The sequence below is a fragment of the Monodon monoceros genome, unplaced genomic scaffold (assembly GCF_005190385.1).
Source record: "Monodon monoceros isolate NGI ecotype Baffin Bay Population unplaced genomic scaffold, NGI_Narwhal_1 Super_Scaffold_12, whole genome shotgun sequence".
In the NCBI taxonomy this organism is placed as follows: domain Eukaryota; kingdom Metazoa; phylum Chordata; class Mammalia; order Artiodactyla; family Monodontidae; genus Monodon; species Monodon monoceros.
In genome coordinates, this window is record NW_021703768.1 from 159,973,818 (window position 1) to 159,994,566 (window position 20,749).

General features: G+C 53.1%; 2 protein-coding genes across 4 annotated transcripts in view; one reads left to right on the forward strand and one right to left on the reverse strand.

The window, feature by feature from the left end:
- The window catches only part of SAFB (scaffold attachment factor B), a 34,365-nt gene extending 19,423 nt beyond the window's left edge, over nt 1–14,942 (forward strand). For 2 of the 3 annotated variants that reach the window (XM_029216299.1, XM_029216301.1), the window contains 15 exons: nt 678–1,188; nt 1,612–1,661; nt 2,438–2,532; nt 4,289–4,438; nt 4,516–4,598; nt 4,914–5,056; nt 5,212–5,300; nt 6,885–6,991; nt 8,880–9,167; nt 10,317–10,454; nt 10,895–10,937; nt 13,493–13,611; nt 13,921–14,027; nt 14,411–14,477; nt 14,647–14,940. In XM_029216299.1, the coding sequence (XP_029072132.1) occupies nt 678–1,188; nt 1,612–1,661; nt 2,438–2,532; nt 4,289–4,438; nt 4,516–4,598; nt 4,914–5,056; nt 5,212–5,300; nt 6,885–6,991; nt 8,880–9,167; nt 10,317–10,454; nt 10,895–10,937; nt 13,493–13,611; nt 13,921–14,027; nt 14,411–14,477; nt 14,647–14,764 (2,108 nt within the window). In that variant the 3' untranslated portion in view covers nt 14,765–14,940. Of the gene's footprint in view, nt 1–677; nt 1,189–1,611; nt 1,662–2,437; nt 2,533–4,288; nt 4,439–4,515; nt 4,599–4,913; nt 5,057–5,211; nt 5,301–6,884; nt 6,992–8,879; nt 9,168–10,316; nt 10,455–10,894; nt 10,938–13,492; nt 13,612–13,920; nt 14,028–14,410; nt 14,478–14,646 lie in introns of all 3 variants that reach the window. The other variant, XM_029216300.1, reaches the window with a different exon arrangement.
- A 3,638-nt stretch (nt 14,943–18,580) lies between these two features.
- On the reverse strand, nt 18,581–20,605 carry MICOS13 (mitochondrial contact site and cristae organizing system subunit 13). The gene is made up of 4 exons (XM_029216706.1): nt 20,210–20,605; nt 19,344–19,521; nt 19,094–19,145; nt 18,581–18,807 (listed from the first exon to the last, which is right to left on the reverse strand). Exons 1-4 carry the CDS (start codon nt 20,236–20,238, stop codon nt 18,710–18,712), a joined length of 357 nt encoding a protein of 118 aa, XP_029072539.1. The 5' UTR covers nt 20,239–20,605; the 3' UTR covers nt 18,581–18,709.
- Nucleotides 20,606–20,749: the final 144 nt, after the last annotated feature.

Genomic DNA, 20,749 nt, shown 5'->3' on the forward strand with positions numbered 1-20,749 from the left:
AACGTATGTAGAGAGAGTTTGCATGCCTCTCGAGAGCAAATACCTCTGTACCCCACAGAACAGATCTTGTGATATTGGGCAGTATCTTAACTTTGTGGTTTTTAATTCAGGCAGTGCAGGCAGTGGTAGGGAGATACGGTTTAAAACATTGAGACGTAACTGGATTCCAGAAGAGGAAAGAGTTTCTTCATGAGAATTCCAAACAAATAACTGTTCACTTTCTGGACTGCAAATATCTCAGAGCACCGATGGAAGAGATTCTGGTTTTCATGTTGGACTGTTCTGTTAAAAGAAATTCAAAGAAATTTGGAAATTGAGCTGTTCAGTGAATGGTGATACATTCAGTTAAGCAACTTGGACTTTGGAAGCTAAATTTGGAAGAGTCATATATAAACGACGACAGAATGAAGACTGTCAAGAATCAGCCAGAAGGTTATGGGGGTTAAATCTCTGGGATGCTTTTCTCTTCCATGTAGCGTAGAGGCTTGCTCTCGCAGGCGGTTGGAGCGCAGGTAGTGTAACCAGTGTAACTTTGTGTACCCGCGGGTTTTCCAATCTCTGTGTAGCTAGCAGTTCTCTTCGTGTTAGTGTGGCAGCCGTGCCAGTTCCACATTTGTGATTGCTTTATTTCCCTGGTAATTAAACCTTGTGCCATTCTATTCCTGTTAAATCCGTAGAAAATGAGAAAATACTCGACATTTTGGGGGAAACTTGTAAATCTGAGCCAGTAAAAGAAGAAGGTTCCGAGCTGGAGCAGCCATTTGCACAGGAAACAAGTAGCGTGGGGCCAGACAGAAAGCTTGCGGAGGAAGAGGACCTTTTTGACAGCGCCCATCCGGAGGAGGGTGATTTAGATTTGGCCAGCGAGTCAACAGCACAAGCTCAGTCGAGCAAGGCAGACACCCTGTTAGCGGTAGTGAAAAGGGAGCCCGTGGAGCAGACAGGCGATGGCGAGAGGACGGACTGTGAGCCTGTAGGGCTAGAGAAGCCAGTTGAGCAGAGTAGTAAAGCCTCAGAGCACACGGAAGCCTGTAGCGAGGAGGCCTCGGAAGCGCCCCCAGAAGCCTCAAGCCCAGACCCCAGGGATAGCAAAGAAGACGTGAAGAAGTTTGCTTTTGAAGCTTGTAATGAAGTCCCTCCGGCTCCTAAAGAGTCCTCAGCCAGTGAGGGCGCTGATCAGAAAATGAGGTTTGTTTTTTCTCAGTTTTAGACCAGACGCTATCTCCTTTTCATTGGTCGTTTAATGACACACATAAGCTGTTGTTTCTGCAATTGGCCAGCCAGACTGATGCAATTGTAGTTTACTTCTAAAGAATGTTTTATTTCTCTTTGTTTATTTTAAGCTGATTACATAATCTTTTTTCTTTTCTCAACCTATCATGGTTGTTTTCTTTAATTCTTCCTAATTATCTTTAGCCCAGCAGAATTAATTAACTCCTGTGGGTCTGAAATCTTATGGTTAGGTCAGATTTCCAATACACGTTTGTCGGGGTATCATTTTTTCAGAACTAAATTTCGGGTAGGTATGCAACCTCAGCACGTATTTTATAATTTTGAGTTTGTTTCCTGTCTGCTTCTTCCTTCTGGAGTGACATTGTCTTTTGTCTCTAGTTCTGTCGAAGATGACTTGGATACCAAAAGGCTTTCCAAAGAGGAAAAGGGTAGGTCAGCGTGGCATCGTCCCCAAGAGCATGTTTGGCCCCCACGGTGGCGGGTGTTTGGTTCTGGGCTGTCCACACCCATTTCTGCCTCACGTGTGCCTGTGAGCCTGTCTTGAAGCCTTTTCTCCACTCTGTGCCCTGCTCCTCACTGCAGGTTCTGGGTTGCAGGGCAGAGTTGACACATAGATTTGATGCTCATGCTTGATTTTGCCAGAGGGCTTTGAGCTCCTCCATCCTGAATGACCCTCTGATTTGCAACCTCGTTAGCCATGGTGACACTTGCAGATGGAGAAAATGCTTCGAGTTTCAGATACCTTGGGGCTGTGGGGGGCAATTTCCCTGGTATTACAGATTTATCAACACCAGAGCCCTTTATTGATTCACTGATTGAGAAGTAGTTTTGCTAGTCCAGATTCCTCCTTAATCAGTGTTCTAAGAAGAACAAAAACCAGGGGTAGGTTGTGCTCTGTGGTTCCACACTGATAGCACCTGTCTTACATTCCAAAGTCGCCTCACTGGATTGGATGATGCCATGTGGTAGCTAGGGGACTCTCCCACGGGCTGAGCAGCCCCCGACTCGCCATAGTAATGGCGTTGCCAGTGGTCCCGCCTGCCTAGTGCGCAGAGCTTGTGTAAGGACAGTGGGCGGGGCCCCACACCCCAGCCGGCTTTGGGTACTGCTGGCATCTGGGACAAGAAGGGAAAGTGTCTGGTTTGGAATGAGACTCAGGATTTTGTTGCTGTCGTGTTTTTTACCTGAACTTTTTTTGTGATAGGTCGTAGCAGTTGTGGTAGGAATTTCTGGGTTAGTGGACTTTCTTCTACCACCAGAGCTACAGATTTGAAGAATCTTTTCAGCAAGTATGGGAAGGTAAGACCGGGGATGATATTTTAAAGCCCATGCAGTATGGCTTCTACGCGCAGATTATTGTCCCCATGCAGTGAGGACTTTGAGTGACCGTGCCGCTCTTTGACTTCACATTTGCTCACATTGCTCGTGGCGGGTCCGCCCCTCCACGGGGAGAGATGCAAGCCCAGTGGGAGTTCCCAGAGCCCACGTCCACTTTGTATTTCTCACCTTTCCCCGGCCCCCAAGCCACCACACGACTGGATAGCTTCCTGAATCCATTTCTCTGGCTTTAGGCCTTAAATCCAGGGAGGGCTGTGGAGGGTGGAGCAGAGGGCAGGGTGGGAAGGTGCTGGTAGCATTTTCGTGAGATGGTGGTGATTACAGAATGAAGCTGTAGATACGGTTACAAACAAGATCTGGGGAGCCAGGCCGGTGTGGACAGCTATGGGCCCCAGCTCTGCCGCTCAGAGTTGTGTGGCCAGGGCATGTCGCCTCTCCCGTGTGAACCTCATCTCGTCACCTGGGGGCCCTCAAAGTTGCTGCCTCCTTACGATGGCGTGTGTAACTGGAGCAGAGCTGATGGTGCCCTGCCTCTGCCCACCTGCTTTCACCCCCAGCTGGGTAGCTCTGGCCCCCTCTTCTCTGCCACCCCTGCCTGTCTCCCTCCATCCTCAGCCCGGCGGGGGTGGCCGTGACGCCCAGGTGGGCCACCTCCCCGCCCGGGTGCCAACTGCAGTCCCCTGTGTGTTGCCTTTAGTTCCTCCTCTTTCTCCCCCTCCCTCTCCCCCTTCCTCCCTATGCTTCCTGGACTCACTTCCAGATAAATCGCTGCACCTGTGCCTCCTTGTCTCTCAGTCAGCCTTGGCCAAGTGAGACTTAGCACAGGCTCGTGTTCGTAGTAAGGGTTCAGCAATGATAACTGAGAAAACCAACGTCATTTACCTTGGTTGTTGACATTCAGGAACTAAGGAAAACTAAACTTGACATGTTTCTCAAAATGACTCACGACTCCCTGGGCCTCAGTAATACAAGGTGGGACCCTTTTCTTGATTCTGCTGTGGTCCTCAAAGCAGATGGCTGCTCTCAGCAGGGAAGTGTCAGCCTGGAGCCTGCAGTGTCTTGGGTTCACTGCTGGCTCGAATAAGGGACCAGACCACTCTGAAACCTTCCTTTGGGGGTAAGACTCCATGTGGCACAGTGAGTCTGAATACTGGCCATGGCCACTGGTTCCAGTGGGACCTCTCCTGAGCTGTGGTGCCTTCTGCCATAAAAGGGTGTTCCTAACTTCAGCTTACTGAGGTTGTTGGGAGAGTTAAATAGCATATAAGGATGTATCTGTAGTGCCTGAAACATCTCCTTGAATTTGTTTTGTTAGTAGTAGGATGGGCTCTTCATTACAGAGCGCTCTTTATGAACCTGTCCCGTCGCTCCTTCTGTAGATGTGTTTTCCTACTTCACTGGTCACGTAGATGACTGCATATTCAGAAACATTGCTTTGCAAATTTTACATAGTGTTAACGGCATGCTGGCCGGACTCTGCCTTCTCCTTCACTTTCTCTGTCGTCCACGCTGTCATCCTGGTGCCTAGAGGAGCAGGCAGGATGGAGGAGGAGCAGCCAGACAGGAGCATTACCCTCCCCAGCCTCTACCTGCTACTTGTCCACCTGTCCTCAGGGTCTCTGGTGGGGGGCGGGGGGGGGGGCGCAGCATGAACCGCAGTGTCGGGATCTGTGGGCGGGCTTCGTGTCCGAGCCATATTTGTGTGCTTTCCTTCAAGGTGGTGGGCGCCAAGGTTGTGACCAACGCCCGGAGTCCTGGAGCTCGCTGCTACGGCTTTGTTACCATGTCCACCGCGGAAGAGGCCACAAAATGCATTAACCACCTGCACAAAACAGAGCTCCACGGGAAGATGATCTCAGTAGAAAAAGTAAGGGGCTGTTTTCTTCCCGGGATGTGACCATGTTAGGAAATAAGGTAATACTTCCACCTGATTCTCTTTTTCAGGCAAAAAATGAACCTGCTGGGAAGAAAACTTCTGACAAAAGAGAAGGGGAGGGGAAAAAAGAGAAGTCTAGCAATGCTGACAGGTATTACTCTTCCCGAGGGGATTGTGGCCAAGGTGACCCTTTTTTTCATTTCACGTCCTTCACGTTTTCCACGGATGGGGAAGGCTGTGAGGCCCTCGCCCCCTTTACTTTTTTGCATTTGTTGAGGACGGTTTCACCACTAGTCCTGGGAGATGACTCCAGTCCCTCTGCAGGCTCCTTGTTCTCCATCCTGTTGATGCCTTTGAGGCAGCCTCCTCATCCCTTGGTGCTCATTGCAAGAGTCCTGTCATCGTCACTGGCTTTTTTCCCTCAATATCTCTTCTCACCCACTTGTGTCTGGGGTGTTATTTTTAGATCTGCAAACCTTAAGAGAGATTCTGAGAAGCCCGACAGAAAAGATGATGCTAAAAAGAGTGAAGATGGAAGTGGAGAAAAGAGCAAAGATCAGGATGATCAGAAACCTGGCCCTTCAGAACGATCTCGAACCACAAAATCAGGTAGCTGACCGATGGGTATGGGAGATTTCACCTTGTGTTCTGTTCCTAGCTGGTGTGGTTAGTTGGCAACACAAACTACATTTGTTGCCTATGGAGTTGATTGTTGTTCCTCATTTGGAGGTGCCGCTTCTTATCTTGCTCCTTTCTTCCTGTAGGAAGTCGAGGAACTGAGCGGACTGTGGTGATGGATAAATCTAAAGGTGTACCTGTTATCAGTGTCAAAACATCAGGATCCAAAGACAGAGTGAGTGTTCCTTTCCCACCTAGGGTATTTATTTCCTCTGACGTTCCTATGTGTGTTTTAGGGGCTTCTTGAGCTTGAGAAAAGTTGTCAGCCTTTTCAAAATGTAGGTTTTTTTGAACTTTAAAAATGGGAAAGTTTAAAAGCTTTGCTTCATAGTTTGTATGATAAGAATTGTTGCTTTTTCATCTTTTATAACTAATTTTCAAATTCAGTTATGGGAGTGGTTGGCTTTGTTTGCCTGAATCAGGGTACAGTAGTCCATTTTCCTTGCCAGCCTGGAAGTTTCAGCAGCTCTCATCGTGCATTCCTAAACCCCCGTGTGACCCAGCCAGCCTTCCGGCCCGCCTTTACAGCCAGTCCATACTCTGACTACTTGCAGATGCTCCACAGAACACGGAATCCACAGAGTGCCAGTCTTAGGTTCTTACCACTTCACTCTGCCTGCCACTGGGATTATGGGTAGCTGTTGATATTCATACGTTCAACTTTTGACAGGCTTACAACTTTGATGGATGTGGGTCCAGGTCCCCAAGGCTACCCACATTCTGAGATCCACTGGGGGCCCCCCTGGACTCAGCACATAGTTGTAGTCACAGTCAAGATTGGCTTCAGTGATGCAGAGGATACACAGCTGGGCAGGCGGGGAAAGACAGGTGTGGGGAGTCTGGAGGGGACCCTGCCGGCTCCTTTTGTTCTCCCTCCCGTGATGGCTCCCGCAACAGCGACAGTGCAGCCGCTTGAGAGTGATACTTCTGCCTAGGGAGGCCCGTTGTAGCCTCAGCTCCCAGGGTTTTTACTGGGGCTGGTCACGTAGGCCCCTCTCCAGGCAAGTACCGAAGGATAGCAGGTTTTCAGCAGAAATCATCGTTTGCATGGTCTGGGCACAGTGAACCACCTTTGCCAGTTAACTCTTGACTAGGGACACTCTGAATGCCAAGTTCTCTAACACCAGCCTCAGGCCTGCCATGTTAACCTGTGCTGCCCAGAAGATAAACCGTTTAAGCTTCTGAATGTTGTGGACCATTTGCAAGCTGACATTTCTATTATGGCATTTCAGTCTGCCTGTGTTTGTGCAAATATTTTACTGTGTTAGAGCGGTTTCCCCTTACTTTATAATAAATGATGTAGAATGGCAAATTGGAAGTGTGAATTTGAGGGCTGAGGCGGGTAGATCTCAAAAAATAATGCAGTCGGCACAAATAAGGAATCCTCAAACATACCAGAAGCAGCCTCAATTGGGCATCGCTGCATGTTTAATATTAAAGAATGTGTTTGGGACGCAAAAGACAAAGTGAAAAAAAATACTTTTTTATCTTACAAAAAGTTTCTGGTAAGATACTCGTTTCCATTTGACTAGTGAAAGAACTCGATGAGTCATATTTTAGCATTAAATGGTAATGACAGTCTGTGACTCTGAATTACGATAAGCAAACATGAAGTTCCTTAGGAGAGAAGGCTTTGTTATCTGATTGTTTCGTTAAACGTTCATCTTCTCTTCTGATCTTGGATGCTTGGACCTGGACACACCTGATTCTTCCTTTTGTTGTTTCTACCTTAACTTTTCAATGTTTCTTGGTGAACCAGGTTTCCAAGAGCCAGGATCGCAAATCGGCTAGCAGGGAGAAGCGGTCTGTTGTGTCCTTTGATAAAGTCAAAGAGTCGAGGAAGTCACGAGACTCAGAGTCGCGCAGGTGAGTCAGAATCCAGGAATGTGGACTGGTTTGGGTGTTGCCGTTGACTGGTGATAACTCTGTCCTGGGAGGATATTTTCCAAGTCCCCTGTGGGTGGAATATTGCTTTAAACCTCTGCTCCTTTGGCTTTTAGTTCACAGACTTCCTGTGCACTGGCTTCCTTCTGTGACTTTTTTCAAACTGTTTTCTCAGACAGATATTTTGAAGATTCTGGGAGGTAGCAATGGCAGGGAGATGGAATGCTTTCCTGGGACAGTAGTGCTAGTTAACAGAACATAGCAAATTTGCTCCAGAACCTGTGAATAGGGAAAATCAGTAGGACAGACCCAGTGAAAGAGCTGAGAGGTCCTCATCCTTAAATAAGCCCAAGACAAGGTCCTCATAATTTTTAAAAACTAAGCAGAAATGACGTCGATCACGTTGAGTGACAGTTAATGTTTCCTATCAAGAAAAAAAATTTTAACTGTAGTTTAAAAAGTAAGAACCATTAGTAAAAAGGCTAGCAGGATGAGACTGAGAAAGGGGGCAGGAGCACTGTTTTCTGTAGTACGCTGTACAGAACTTTGTGCTGGAAAGGGAAAGGCAGTGGGCAAAGAAAAAGTGCGGTTTTGATGAAGTAATTAGCAAATGAGTAGAACTGACCCGTGTGCGTGTGGGAGTTTAACATGATAAAAGTGACATTTCCCACTAGTGAGAAAAGGACGGGCTCGCCCCAGAATGGCTTCAGGTCACTTGGCTGTGCCTTTGGACAGTCCTTTGGATCTCTGGCTCACATCACTACAAATTGTCAACATAAACTGCTGGCTGAACATAAACATAAAAATTAGTTATCCGTGTAATGCAAAAGTAAATATATTTATGAGTTTGAGCTTTTGAAAGGACTGAAAACTTATAAAGGAGAGGTAGGCTAAATTAAAATTTCTATACAATGAAAGACCAAAGAGAAAGTGCAGAGATGTGTGACAGATGGTAGTAAAGGTGTTTTTGAAATAGATAAAAAATAACCCGATAGAAGATGGACAGAAGGGGCTGTGTACACATGGTCATGAAACATGAAACGTCGTTCAGCCTCACCAGGCATCAGGGACATGCAGGTGAAAACTGCAGTGAGACTGGTTTTCCATCCATTATTTTGATCTGAAATACAGTGGGGGGAGACGGATGCTTGTAGTGGTGGCAGTGACCTGTCCGGGGGGCACAGCAGCCTGGAGAGCGGTCCCGAGGTAGCATGGGCTTCTGAATCCTGGTGTTCCAGACCGAGCAATGCCACTTCCCCCAACTTGCCTGAGAGGAACCTGTGCTAAGAAAATGGGGCGGGGTGGCCATTTCCCTGAGGCTGGGAACAACCAGAAGGCCCACGTCTGTGAGTGGTCATGTAAACTGTGGCCTCTCACTCCGTGGGCTCCTTCCCAAAAGCATGCCGTACATCTGTCGAGGTGGGGACACACAGGGTCCAGGACATCGTGCCTGAAAGCAAGGAAGCTGCAGCCATTTTTTTCTAAGATGCAGACACAAAGTAAGGCAAGATTAGACGTTTCTGCTGGTATGATTATGTGTCTAAACACAGAGCAGAGGATAGACAGGAGACAACCTGGCAGCTGTACACGGAGACTGGAGGGAAGCGTGCTGGGTACCATCAGTATCACCTGCAAAAGCAGGCTGTCAGTGCCCTCAGCCTTGGCGGGGTCCTGCACAGCCGGGCTGTGTCCACCACCCAGCGGCCGCTGGCCCTTGCTTGTTGCTAAGTGTATCTGCAGCCCGGGCCCCCCATCCCACCCCGGGGCGGAGCCGTGGCTCCATCCATAGCTCCCCCTGCTGGGAGAGGCCCTCGGTACTGGGCGCTGCTGCGGCTCCTAGGCCCTTGCAGCCTCTACTCTTTGCCTCCAGGGTGCGCGAGCGCAGTGAGCGAGAGCAGTGCATGCAAGCGCAGCTGGAGCGGGAGGAGCGCAAGCGGCTGCTCATCGCCCGCGAGAGGCTGGCTTTCCACAGACATCGCCTGGAGCGGGAGCGGCTGGAGCGGGAGCGGCTGGAGCGCGAGCGCATGCGCGTGGAGCACGAGCGCAGGCGCGAGCAGGAGCGCATCCACCACGAGCGCGAGGAGCTGCGGCGCCAACAGGAGCTGCGCTATGAGCAGGAGCGGCGGCCCGCCGTGCGGAGGCCCTACGATGACGGGCGGTAAGCCACGCCACTCCTAGCCGCTGCCCCTGAGGTGGCCCCTGGTGTTTAGAATTGTGCTGTGGTCCCCAGAGTCCTGTTAACACAACGATTTTTACTTAAAAGGAAGCACAAGTACTTGTTACGGTCAAATTTGGTATTCTGTACTTCATCTGGGAACCTGAGATAGTTTGAGATCGGTGGAGAAATGGTTGGATAAAGTGGTGCTTATTAAATCATTAGGTTCAGGTCCCAGCACAGACCACCGCCCCCTCCCCCAGGAAGGAGTTCAGACACCCAGAGCAGCACATAACACATGGGGCTGGGCACGCGGCCAGCACCTCCTTCTGGGCACCTTCCAGGTTTTGTAATCATTGCAGTAATTTGTGTTGGTTCATTCTGTTAATGAGATTGGTTTTAATTCCCCAGACATGCTGATGGGCCATACGAATACTAAAACGCTAACCACCAGTGAAAGGCCTGTCTCAGATCTTGCTGTCAGGAGTCTGGGGTGATAATCCTAGCAATGATCCTATCAGAGCTTTTCCACATGCATGGTGTCTTGGGGGAGACTGCCTGGTGGTGTGTGTTTGTTCCTTTGCTTTAACCTTTCTACTGGCATGGGTTAGAGAGGTCCCTGTGTAATATAACACTGAGACTTCTGTAAAGTGCCTTTAAGGTGTCTTAGGACTTTTTATGCATTTTACAAGGTACTGAGGGGAGAGTCTGTTATGGTCAGAAATGTTTTTGAACCAGTACATTTCAAGTGCTACTGAAAGTCCTCCCCACCTGGTGTCTGCTGGGTCAAGTCTGCATTGGGATAGAAGGACAGCAGTGTACTAATAATTGTCCTGGTAGACTGGCCGACCCTCATGGCCGTGAGAGGTTCCCAGAGGGGATCTGCTGACACCCACTTCACTGATCCCCTCCTACAGGGAGACCTGAGCTTTTCTGTGGGGGACAAGGGGCATGTGGGGTAAGAGAGAACGGAGCCCTTCAGTCACATCCCACGTCACCCCTCCAGGCACTCTCAGCTCATGTGGGCGCTAATGATAAAGTTCCTTCTCGTTCTGTGAAGTGATGGGGCAGTGGGAGGGTCAAGTTTACCAGCTTCCGCAAAGGTAATCTATTTGGAGGGGGAAATGCACGTCCTCTTGCTTCCTCTCCTAGGCGAGATGATGCTTACTGGCCAGAAGCTAAGCGGGCCGCCCTGGATGAGCGTTATCATTCTGACTTCAACCGCCAGGACCGCTTCCACGACTTTGACCACAGGGACCGGGGCCGCTACCCTGACCACTCAGTCGACAGGTCAGCCACTGACCCTGCTTGCTTGATGCATGTTTTGTCTTGGTTCGTTCTTTTCTTTTTTTTTTTTTTTTTTTAAATGTGGACCATTTTTAAAATCTTTATTGAATTTGTTAGAATATTGCTTCTGCTTTACGTTTTCGTTTTTCGGCCCCGAGCCATGGGATCTTTCTTAGCTCCGCAACCAAGGATCAAACCCTAGGCCCCTTCGTTGGAAGGCAAAGTCTTAACCACTGGACCACCAGGGAAGTCCCTGTCCTGGTTCATTCTTAATGACAAAGAGCTCGAGTGGCTCTTCTAGGCTCTAGGCTTCTAGATAGCCAGCCCACTTGAACCAGCAGAGTGTGTGTGAATTACCTGGGTTCAAGTGGAAATGTTTTCCGTTCGGGGACTTAACCAACCTATCTTTCTCCTTATGCTTTCATTTAAATTGCTTTTTTCAGGAGAGAAGGTTCAAGGTCAATCATGGGAGAAAGAGAAGGACAGGTAAGTCAGAAGCTGTGATTGTAGCCACAGTTTTCCCTGTACAGTTGGTTCTCTTCCCTTTGCCTGCCTTCTTCCTCCTCCACCTGAGTTAGAGGAAGAACGAGTAAGGGAGTGCGGCACCTGCAACGTTCTGTGGGATGACCGTGTGAATAGCTTGTGCTTTGTGCTGGCCCAAAATTCAAACAAGTATTCTGAAGCCTGTTTGGCTTTGACCCTAAGGTTCTATACACCTTAGTGACTACACCGGTACTGAAGTGCTGGAGAGCCTTGCATGAGGCTGGCAGGCTCTGTTGGGAAGTGCCTTGTGACCCACAGCACTGACTAGACGCGATGCCTCGTGTCACGGAGCCCGAGTGCACCTGGAGTGTCAGTGGTCGCAGGGTTAACCCGCCCCCGCTGAGCCTCTGGAAGCAACTGAGTCAGGCCCACACGTTTTCTCTTTGCAGAATGAACACATTAGAAAACAAGCTCAGTTTTCTCCTTTTTTCCTATCTTACATTTAGATTGAGAACTTCCCCAAAGAGCCTTAACTTCTTAGTGGGTTTCCTTGGAGAATCAGAGGGATGAGGGAAAGTTGTGGTCAGGGCATCGTTCTGGCAGAATCGCTGCCCTGTGGGTCAGCCTTCTCCCTGACTACAGCACAGACGTTCAGTCCTGTCCTCCCTCCATGCCTGAGAACATGGCTGGGAATGGCTAAGCTCCTTGACTGCATCTGAGGAGTTCGCTGCCACCTCAGGAGCAATTCCATGACCCTCACGGGATTCCTGTTTCTCTGCTCCCAGGCATAAATCTCCCATGCAGCTAAATGTACCCCTAGTGTCATGGGTTTCCTTTGGCGGAGACGTTGAGCACAGTGGTTAAATGTCCAGGCTCCAGAATCAGGACCAGGGTCACATCGCGGTGCCACCACTTCTGCTGAGGCTGTTTCTCCAGCTGTGAAAGGAGGGGAGGGAGGGTGAGGTGGAGTGAGGGGTTAAATGAGATGACATACGTGTCTGCGGCAAGTGTTTGCCCAGTCCTGCCGTGTTGCTCTTGATCATGGATAGCTATTCTCATCTGATTAGATAGTGCTCTCCTGACTGAGAGGAGTGTTTGTGTTCTCACATCCATAATCACAAGTAAGACACAACTGCTGCCCCGAACGGCAAATGGTGACATCTGACACAGAAAGGGAAAACCAGCACAGGCCTCAGGGCCTTGTTGGACTGGTCCGTGGGTGAGTGGGTTGTTAGACAGGAGAATGTTGGTTAAATTTTAAAACACCAGGGAGAGATGGGAATGGGCTTTAAATAACTAGGTCTTGCTGAGATGAACTTCCATCCTTTAAATGTTTGTCTGATTAGTCTTCAGAAGGCTGTTGATAAAAGGTCATTAAATGTTTGTCCAAAATTAAATGAAGCTGTGTAAAGCATGAGCTATAATTTTTTTAAAGTCAATGCACTTTGAAGGTTGTTCATAGAACTACTTGCAGAATCCCATTTGAGAGCCCTTGTTACATTTGCCAGCACTGACTTTCCTGGACACGTTGGCTTGTGATTTTGCCCCTTGAAGGAACAATGTTCTATTTTGTCCATCTTGTAAGATTGACCCCCTTTTGTTGTGTTTAGGGCGGTGTGGGCACACATTTGGGGACGAGCGGCCATGGGGAGCAGGCAGTGGTGCTGCCCAGTGCGCCGAGGGCCACGAAGTCAGGGCTCCCATGTGGAGCCACCGTGTACCTGCCCTGGCCCAGGAGATTCCCGTGGATGCAGACGGGGACAGGGCCACTGGGGCGGGACCCCAAGGAGCTTCGTTACCAGGACGCCTTTCTCCTTCCTTCTCAGTTAGACCATAGTCCTGGGGCAAAAGCCCCAAAGCCACAGACCAGGTTTGTGGAACAAGAGAACAGGGCTGTGGAGCCAGAGCCACCTCGCCAGCTCCGTGAAAGTCAGCCTGGGCCTTCTTGCAGCCGGCAGGGACGGGCTTGGGTTGAAGGGAAAGGGGCTAGAGTATGAGGTGTCCTCTTTCATCCTCCTGGGGTCTGTGCTGGCCAAGCAGTTCACGTGGCCATGCGACTGAGTAAGCCGCTGGGCTGCCAAGGAGTCGTGTCTGGACAAAGCAGGACAGGATGCCAGGCCCCGGAGTGAATCATGTCAAAGGATCCCTGGTGGCTCTTCTGCTCTGGTGGCTCCCTGATTATATTCTGAGCGCACAAGCACCTGGCACAGCGTGGTCCATTCCTGGTGTGGGGCAGTCGCTCAGCCCCAGCACGCTTCAGTCCATTGGTGCCTGAATCTCTGCCTTCTGATTAGGGAGAACCTAATTTGGTCTTGGGCTCCATGAGCACTGCTCCTCCCCAGGCCTTGAGCAGACTTAGGGGGTGCGGCTGTGTTGTGCCAGCTGAAGGGTCCTGTGTGGCCCCAGACAGTGTAAAGAAGGCCTGCGGGCACTGTCTCGGGCCTGCAGGGGCTCCTGTCTGAGTCATCGTCCTTGTCATTATTAACTTGTTGCTCCAAAGGCCCTGGGATCCAGGGTTGTACTGAGGCCTTCTTTCGTTTTGACCCTTTAACGTCCAGCATTACCCCGAACGCCACGGAGGACCAGAGCGCCACGGACGGGATTCCCGTGATGGGTGGGGCGGATACAGCTCTGACAAGAGGATGAGCGAGGGCCGGGGGCTGCCTCCTCCCCCCAGGTTTGTGTCTCACGTCCCATGGTGCCCGCCGGGGCCTCTCACCCAGCTGGCAGGATTGGTGTGTCTGGCTGAGGACCCCTGGTCTTGGGCATAAGCTGAGTGCGGGCCCAGCGCACTCGCCACGGCCCAGGCTGCCTCTGAGTTCTCTGAGCAGCATCGGATCGAATGCCACTTCCGTTCCCCCGCAGCCCCCGTTGCTCAAAGGGCTGGGGTCACAAAGTGCTAAACGCACCCTCTCAAACCCAGTGCCGTTGCTCTCCTGGAGGGCAGAGGTGGGGGCAATCCAAATCAGAGATGTCTTTCTCCAAGGGGCAGACGTGAGTGGGGGGACCACAGCCGAAGAATGGAGGATGACCGTGCGTGGCAGGGCGCTGCTGACGGAGGCATGATGGACAGGGACCATAGGAGGTGGCAAGGTGAGGACTGGCCCTTGGCCAAGGTGCATCTGTCTCGGTGGAGAAGCATCCGGGAAGCTGGGGTTGCCCCTGCTGTACGTTGGGCACTGCTCGTGAGGGCGGGAGCAGCTTTCTCTGCTCTCCCTAGCGTGTGGCCTTGCTCCTTACGGCCTGGGTGGGTGAGTGGGTGAGGTCTGGCACAGGAGGTGTGCCATGGGTGCCGTAGCTCCTCTTCACCGTGACTTAGCAAGGAGAGTGGGTGTGTGCAATCCTTGTGCTCACACATCCTCCACGGACTGACCTGTGGCTCAAGAAAGGGACTCGAGTTGTCTGAGCCCCGTGTCCTCTGAACTTGACGTCCTGTGCCTGGAGGCGCTGTGTGAAAACTGTTCCTTGTTTTCCAGGCGGTGAGAGAAGTATGTCTGGTCACTCGGGGCCAGGTCACATGATGAACCGGGGAGGCATGTCGGGGTAAGGCGCATTGTCACCGGTCTTGTCTTTGCTTGTGGGCTTATGTCAGTGAAGGTGCTGTGTGCTTGGGCAGGTGTCACTGCTGCTAAAAGGAAGGAGGCCCCAGAGAGCACAGGCACAGGGCAGAGCCCACTGAGTGAAAAATAAAAATAATTTGCCTTTGTTTCAGGCGCGGCAGCTTTGCCCCCGGGGGGGCCTCTCGGGGCCACGTGATCCCTCGTGGCGGCTTCGGGGGCCAGAACCGGGGGAGCCGACCCAACGACGCCCGCTTCACTCGCCGCTACTAAGTGCTTGGGCTCCTGTGTTATGTCACGTGGCAACAAGAATATGTTCTGTTAAGAGTTCCCTTAAACTGTGTACAATAATTTTTTTTTTTATCTGCTGCCATATTGTAGCTCAATACAATGTGAATTTGTTTTTTGGTTTTTTTTCGTTTTTTGTAATAAATGTGTTCCTGTTCACATACCCTTTATTTAAAGCGTCGTGTCTTTTTATTTTCTCGTCTTTAAGTAAAATGAAATTATACTCATAAGTGCTAAGCCACAGCTCTTCTTTCAGGGAAAGAGGATGGAAAGGGGCAGCTTTCGGGGACTGTTGGGTTTTCCAGAAGCACTTTGCCAGCAGCACACACCTTCCAGCCTGCGTGAGCCTGGGCCCAGAGTTCATAGGACCGTCTGGGTCGTGTGTCTCAGCCGTCTGGCCTCCCTCAGGGGCCTTGTGACATACCTCAGATGTTTGTTCCAATCGCCCACATTTTGCCTCCATGTATGACACCCTTGCTGAACGGGCTGTTTTGTGGGTTTTGTGTGGTAAAATACATGTAACATGAAATTGACCATTTTAACCATTTAAGGGTAGAGTTCAGTGGCATTATGTACATTCTCAGCGTCATACAAACATCCCCACCGTCCATCTCCAGAACTTTTCTTTCTTCCCAAACTAAAACTCTGTCCCCATCAAACACTCAGTCCCCAGCCCCCTGGCCCCCACCACCTACTTTCTGTCTTTGAATCTGACTCCTCTAGGGACCTCGTGAGTGGGATTGCATCCTCGTGGGGAGGAGAGATGACCACGTGTGCCGTGAGAGGAGCAGAAGAGCTGTTGGACACCAGGTGAAGTCCACCTTGGGGAGTGGCAGGGGCCGGAGTGGAAAGAGAGTTGCCGGGACAGAGGAGTCCGAGTCGGGGCGGGGGGTCTCACCCCACATAAGGTGCAGGTGTGTTCAGGGTTCAAGTGCTGCCTGGACTCCAGGGGTGGCTCGGTGGGACAGTGCCACCTCCCCAGGTCAGCTGTGTTCCTTGTCTCTAGGGGCCCTGGGTCTGTATGGATGGGGCTGGGGGCAGGCCCCCCTATTAGGGGAATAGTGCTCAGAGGCCTGCCTCTTGGCTCCATCTCACACTCAAGAAGGGTCTGGCCCTGTCTGAAGGCTGAGATGTACCAACAACCAAGGCTAACCAGGCCCCTGTCCCCCCAGGGCCCAGACAAGGGAAGACAGACACAGGACCAGGCCTTTCCACCTGTTGGCTGAATACACCTCCTCCACCAGGCCAGGCACATCCCCCTCCTAATCCCTGTAAATTTATACCGCACGTGGCAAGAGGGACCTGCAGACAGGATTAAATTAAGAACCTTCATATGGTATCTGGGGTTACCCAGGTGGGTCCTTGTAAGGGAAATAAGGAGAAGGGCAAGAAGGGGACACAACAGCGGAAGACCGCACTGCTGGCTGTAAGGACAGAGGAAGGGACGCCAGCCAAGGATCACAGTGGCCTCTAGGAGCTGGGAAAGGCAGGAAACGGATTCTTCCGAGTCCAGAAGGAACCGGCCGTGGCCACACCTGGGTTTCAGCCCACTGAGACCCATGTTGGACGTCCAACCACGAGGTGATTCTGTCCCGCGAAGACAACTGGCAGCACCAGGAGACATTTGCAGTTGTCATACGTGGTGGGTAAGGAGGCACCGCTGGCATTTTGGGGGTTGGAGGCAGGGATGCTGCTCAACACCCCGTCTCTGGGGTGGCCCCAACACGGATTTATCCTTCCCAATATCAGCGATGCCAAGCTGTGGAAATCTGCCCCAAGGTGTTGGGCGCTGTGATGGGGCACCCACAGGGCACTGAGAAAGCCCAGAGAGGGCACTCGAGGAAGGGGACAGGGGAGGCTTCCCAAATGAGGGGGCATCTCAGCTGGGGGCAGGATGAACAGGGGTCAGCCAGGAGGAAGGATGGCCTAATGAGGGGCTGCAAAGTTGTGGGCAAAAGCTGGCGGGAAAGCCGTGTTCTGGGAACTCAGGGCCGCTGGGCTGGCATATCCAAGAAGGACTGAGGGGAGGCAGGGCCCCTGAGGAGTCTGGGCTCACAGGGAGGGCAGGGGGAGCTGCAGGTGTTTGAACGGGGGTGACGTCATCAGACATGGTCTCGGGAACAGATGGAAGGGGGCAGGCCTGGAGGTGGGGTCAGCAGGGAGGTGATCACTGGCAACAAATACAAGTCGATGGAGAGGAATAGGGGTCTGACTGGATGAGGAGACAGGGGCAAGAGCAGCACTGGTCTCCAGGCTGTCAGCTTGGTCTGTGTGAACAGCGGGAAAGCCATGGGGTCAAGCAGAGCCCATGGCCAACCCTGGGCCAGTGACCATAGGCTGGTTTCAGTGCTAGAAAACACGTGCACGCACACACACACACACGTCCCCAGGGCAGCTCAAAGACTGGCTTCCTTTCCTGTGCGCTTTTCTGGAAGGGTCGTGAGGCTTCAGGGAGCCTCGTGGAGCACATGGCACCACCCCAGCTCCCTGCGCCCTGAGCACAAACCCCTCCTGTATTCTCCATCTGTAAAAAATGGGCCCACGAGGCTGCTGGAAGGGCTCTGTGGACGGAGAGTCAGGCTGGGACAGCTCACAGGGCTTGTCCTTGAACTCAGGATGTGCCCTCAGCCTCCGAAATGGCCAGCACCAGCTCCCTCCTCGGCAGCAGAGCATCAAGGATGGCCCCAGGCCCCACCCATCCCACCCTCATCATAGACCCGCTCCCACCTCCACAGGGGCCCAGGTGGCTTTCAGGTGACACACAGGACATGGGAGACCCCACCTGGAGACCATTCCTGGAGACCAGGGTGGCACAGGTCACTCAGGGCTCTCCCTCCCCAAGCACCCCGCCCTCCCCACTCCTCCCTGGTCAGATGGATGGATGGACACGTGCTGGCTTCTGCTCCCAGGCGAGCCTGGGAGATGCCCTGGCCTCTGGTCTCTGCTTCCCACATCTGTAACAGTGCTGTCCCCTCCTGAGTCATGTCCCTGGGTGACTTCTATCCCCTAAACCAACTGACATGAACTCCGCAACTCTTGGGAACAGAGGATCCTGTGCCAGCTCAGGGCACCATTACCCAGGCCTCCTCCCTGTTCCCAGGGTAGCTTCCTGGGCCAGTCATTGGCTCCCACCCAAGCCCACCTCCTACCCTGTCTGGGGCAGAGGTTTCCTCCTGCCGTCACCATGGTGGGATGCTCTGTGACTGGGTGCTGGGGATCTCACAGGGAGCATCTCAAGGGCTCACCCTCCCCAGAGCTCCAGCTGGACGGAGACACATTTAGGTCACCAAGCAGCTGACACAGCGGGTGTCAGAGAAGGCTTCCCAGGGGAGCAGGGAACATCTGGAAAACTGGGCCCTTGTGGGCCAGGGAGACTCCCTGCACGGCCATGACCTCCAGGTCTGTGCTCCCCAGGAATCCCCAGGTTGTGGGGAGAGGGTGGAATGAGAGTGGAAACCAGGTGAGGGCAGGAGAACAGGGACTAGACTAGGCGGGCAGATCAGTGAGCTGAGCAGGACAGACAATCAGTGGCTCTGGGGGCTCCCAGCTGTGTAGACCAGCCCTTACCCCCAGATTGCCCCACCCTGTGCTCAGCCCTCCAAGAACTGAGAAGACCCCAGACGCAGATGGGCCCTGAGCCCCAGGGCAGTGGTCTGCTCCCACTCACCATACAAAGTCGAGGGCCCACCAGTGGGCAGGGCCCAGATACAAAGGGGTGAACCTTGGCCTTCGGTCAAGGTCAGACCCTGAAGAGCCCCCAGGAGCCAGGAGCCCACGCCCCGGGGGCCAGCACACGGATCGGGGAACACTTCCAAGTCCTTTATTGGGCCGGCAAGGCCGGGAGCTGCCCTAGGAGTGGGGTCCCAGTCTGGCGTCCATGGCGCCCCGGCCCCTGTTCCCGCCTGGGGCAGGCAGCTTCCTCTTGACAGGCTACTTGGTTCGCTCCTTCAGGTATTCCCAGCCCTCCTTGGAGTACTCCCAGGCCTTGGAGGGGGCCACGGACAGAGCGGACATCACCGTGATGATGCCTGTGGGGAAGGAGGGCCCAGCGCTTTCAGCAGAGAGTTTGAGAGGCACCACTTCCGGCTCTGTCAATTCCATGCAGGGAAACAGGTGGAGGCCACATATTGCTCCCACCTCCCTGGAATCTCCACTCCCTTTTCTCTTTCAGATCCGTTGGGGGCAGCGGGGCGGGGAGGCGGGGGCAGCAGGTGCACACAGAGCAGGAAGGAGAGTGATGGAAAGGCATGGCCAGGAAGGGAGGTGGGAAGTATCTGGGGCCACTCTCCTGCAAGCAGACGGACCAAGGCCTACCTGAATTCCAGGACTCGCGGATGTGAAAGTTAAACTTTGGAGGGGCTGGGAGCTGGGAAGAGAGGGGAAGAAGGGGCTGGTGAAAGGGGAAGGCCTGGCAGCCCGCGCCTCCTTCACAGGCAGGGAGAGCAGCACATGCCCCAGTGTGGAGAAAGCCAAGCAGGGCAGGAGGGACCGGGGATCAAAGGCCACCCCAGAGCTGACGCCCCTGCTCCCGCAGAGCCGTAGCCTCAATCCAAGCTCGGAGTACCTGGGGTATCTTCAGGCCTGTCTGCTCGCACACGTACTGGCTGAACTGGTACACGGCTGTGGGGACCACCTCCTCAGCTTTCTGAAGGACCGCCTGGCTCTTGTCGCTGGGCCCCAGCAGCTCCTGGTCGTACACCAGGTAGACAGCGCCCCCAGCCACACTGCCCTTGATGAGGAACCTGCAGGCAGAGAAAGGAATCACAGCAGCTCAGCAGATTCTGCTGGCCACCTCCCGGGTCTAGGCCCGCAGGTATGGGGGTGAGGGTTAGACCCCTAGGGGGAGGGGCGTGCCCACAGTCCAAAGAGTGACACACCTGAAGCCAGGCAGCTAATGCGGGAAGCACAGGGCATTTTGGGAGCCCAGAGGGGTGCCTGACCCACAGCACTTAAGGCGTGCAGGGATACTCAGCTCCATTTAACTGGTAAACTGAAGCCTGGAGAGAAACAGTGTCACTCAAGATCCCGCAGAGGGCAGGGTACAGTGAAGACTTAAGACTCCTGACCACCTTCTACCTTCCAGCCCCGAGGGATGCTCCGCGAGGAACCCGCGGGGGTTTTCTAAGTGTCCCTGGTCATTTCCTGTCATACGCAGCTCTGGGTGCGCATTAACCTCCCAACAAAGGCGTGCGGCACTCCCATATTACAGAGCGGGCAGCTGAGGCTCGGAGGGGTCTCGGGTACAAAGTGGGAAAGGCACGGACTCGCTAGGAAGCGGGAGGGGGGCGAGAAGCTCCACCCTGTCTGGAAAGACACGGGAGACCTGACACTACGGGCGGCGAAAAGCCGATCGGGAGCAAACCAGATGGAGGGTGCTCGCAGAAGGGAACATTCTCGGGGGCTTGGGGCCCTCCTGGTGGCACCACGAACCTCATCAGCGACCACACTCCGGATACCATGACCGCTCCGCTCCGCGCGCAAGGACACTCGGCTCGCCCGTCACTTCCGGTTGCGGCGTCGCAGAGGCCTCTGGGAGGCGTAGTCTCTTGTCAGCCGCAAAGGCCTCCGGGAGTCGGAGTCTCGGCACCTAGACAACAGAAAGAGGTTGCGGTCCCACTGCAAAACAACTGCGCGAAGCTTAGTCCTCAGGGCCCAGCCGCCGCAAAGCTGTCTGGGAAGAGTAGTCGGCAAGTCACGTGAGGCGCCTGACGGCTCGTTTAGCCGCCAAGCCTCCTGGGAAATGCAGTCGGGGGCGGCACGGCCCTCGTGACGTCAGGGAAAGAGGAATCGGGTGACAAGAGTGGGGCCTGAGGGGGACCCACAAGATGTCGTCTCCCGCGCCGGCGCGGGGGACTAAGGGCCCAGGCACAGGAAGAGAGTGCCTGGAAGCCGGTTGTCACGGCAACACGAGGGCTGATTTGTACGAGAAAGGCGGGCCTTTAGTCACGTGATCAGGTCAGTGGTTGAGGC

Bases quoted from the DNA above. Each gene is read 5' to 3' on its own strand.
- MICOS13 (XM_029216706.1), bottom strand. From the start codon at position 20,238: ATGGTATCCGGAGTGTGGTCGCTGATGAG. The intron at 19,522-20,209 runs GTTCGTGGTGCC...CTCTGCCTGCAG, and splicing joins GGAGTGTGGTCGCTGATGAG to GTTCCTCATCAAGGGCAGTG. The intron at 18,808-19,093 runs GTAGGCCTTGGT...CCTTCCCCACAG, and splicing joins CCGCGAGTCCTGGAATTCAG to GCATCATCACGGTGATGTCC.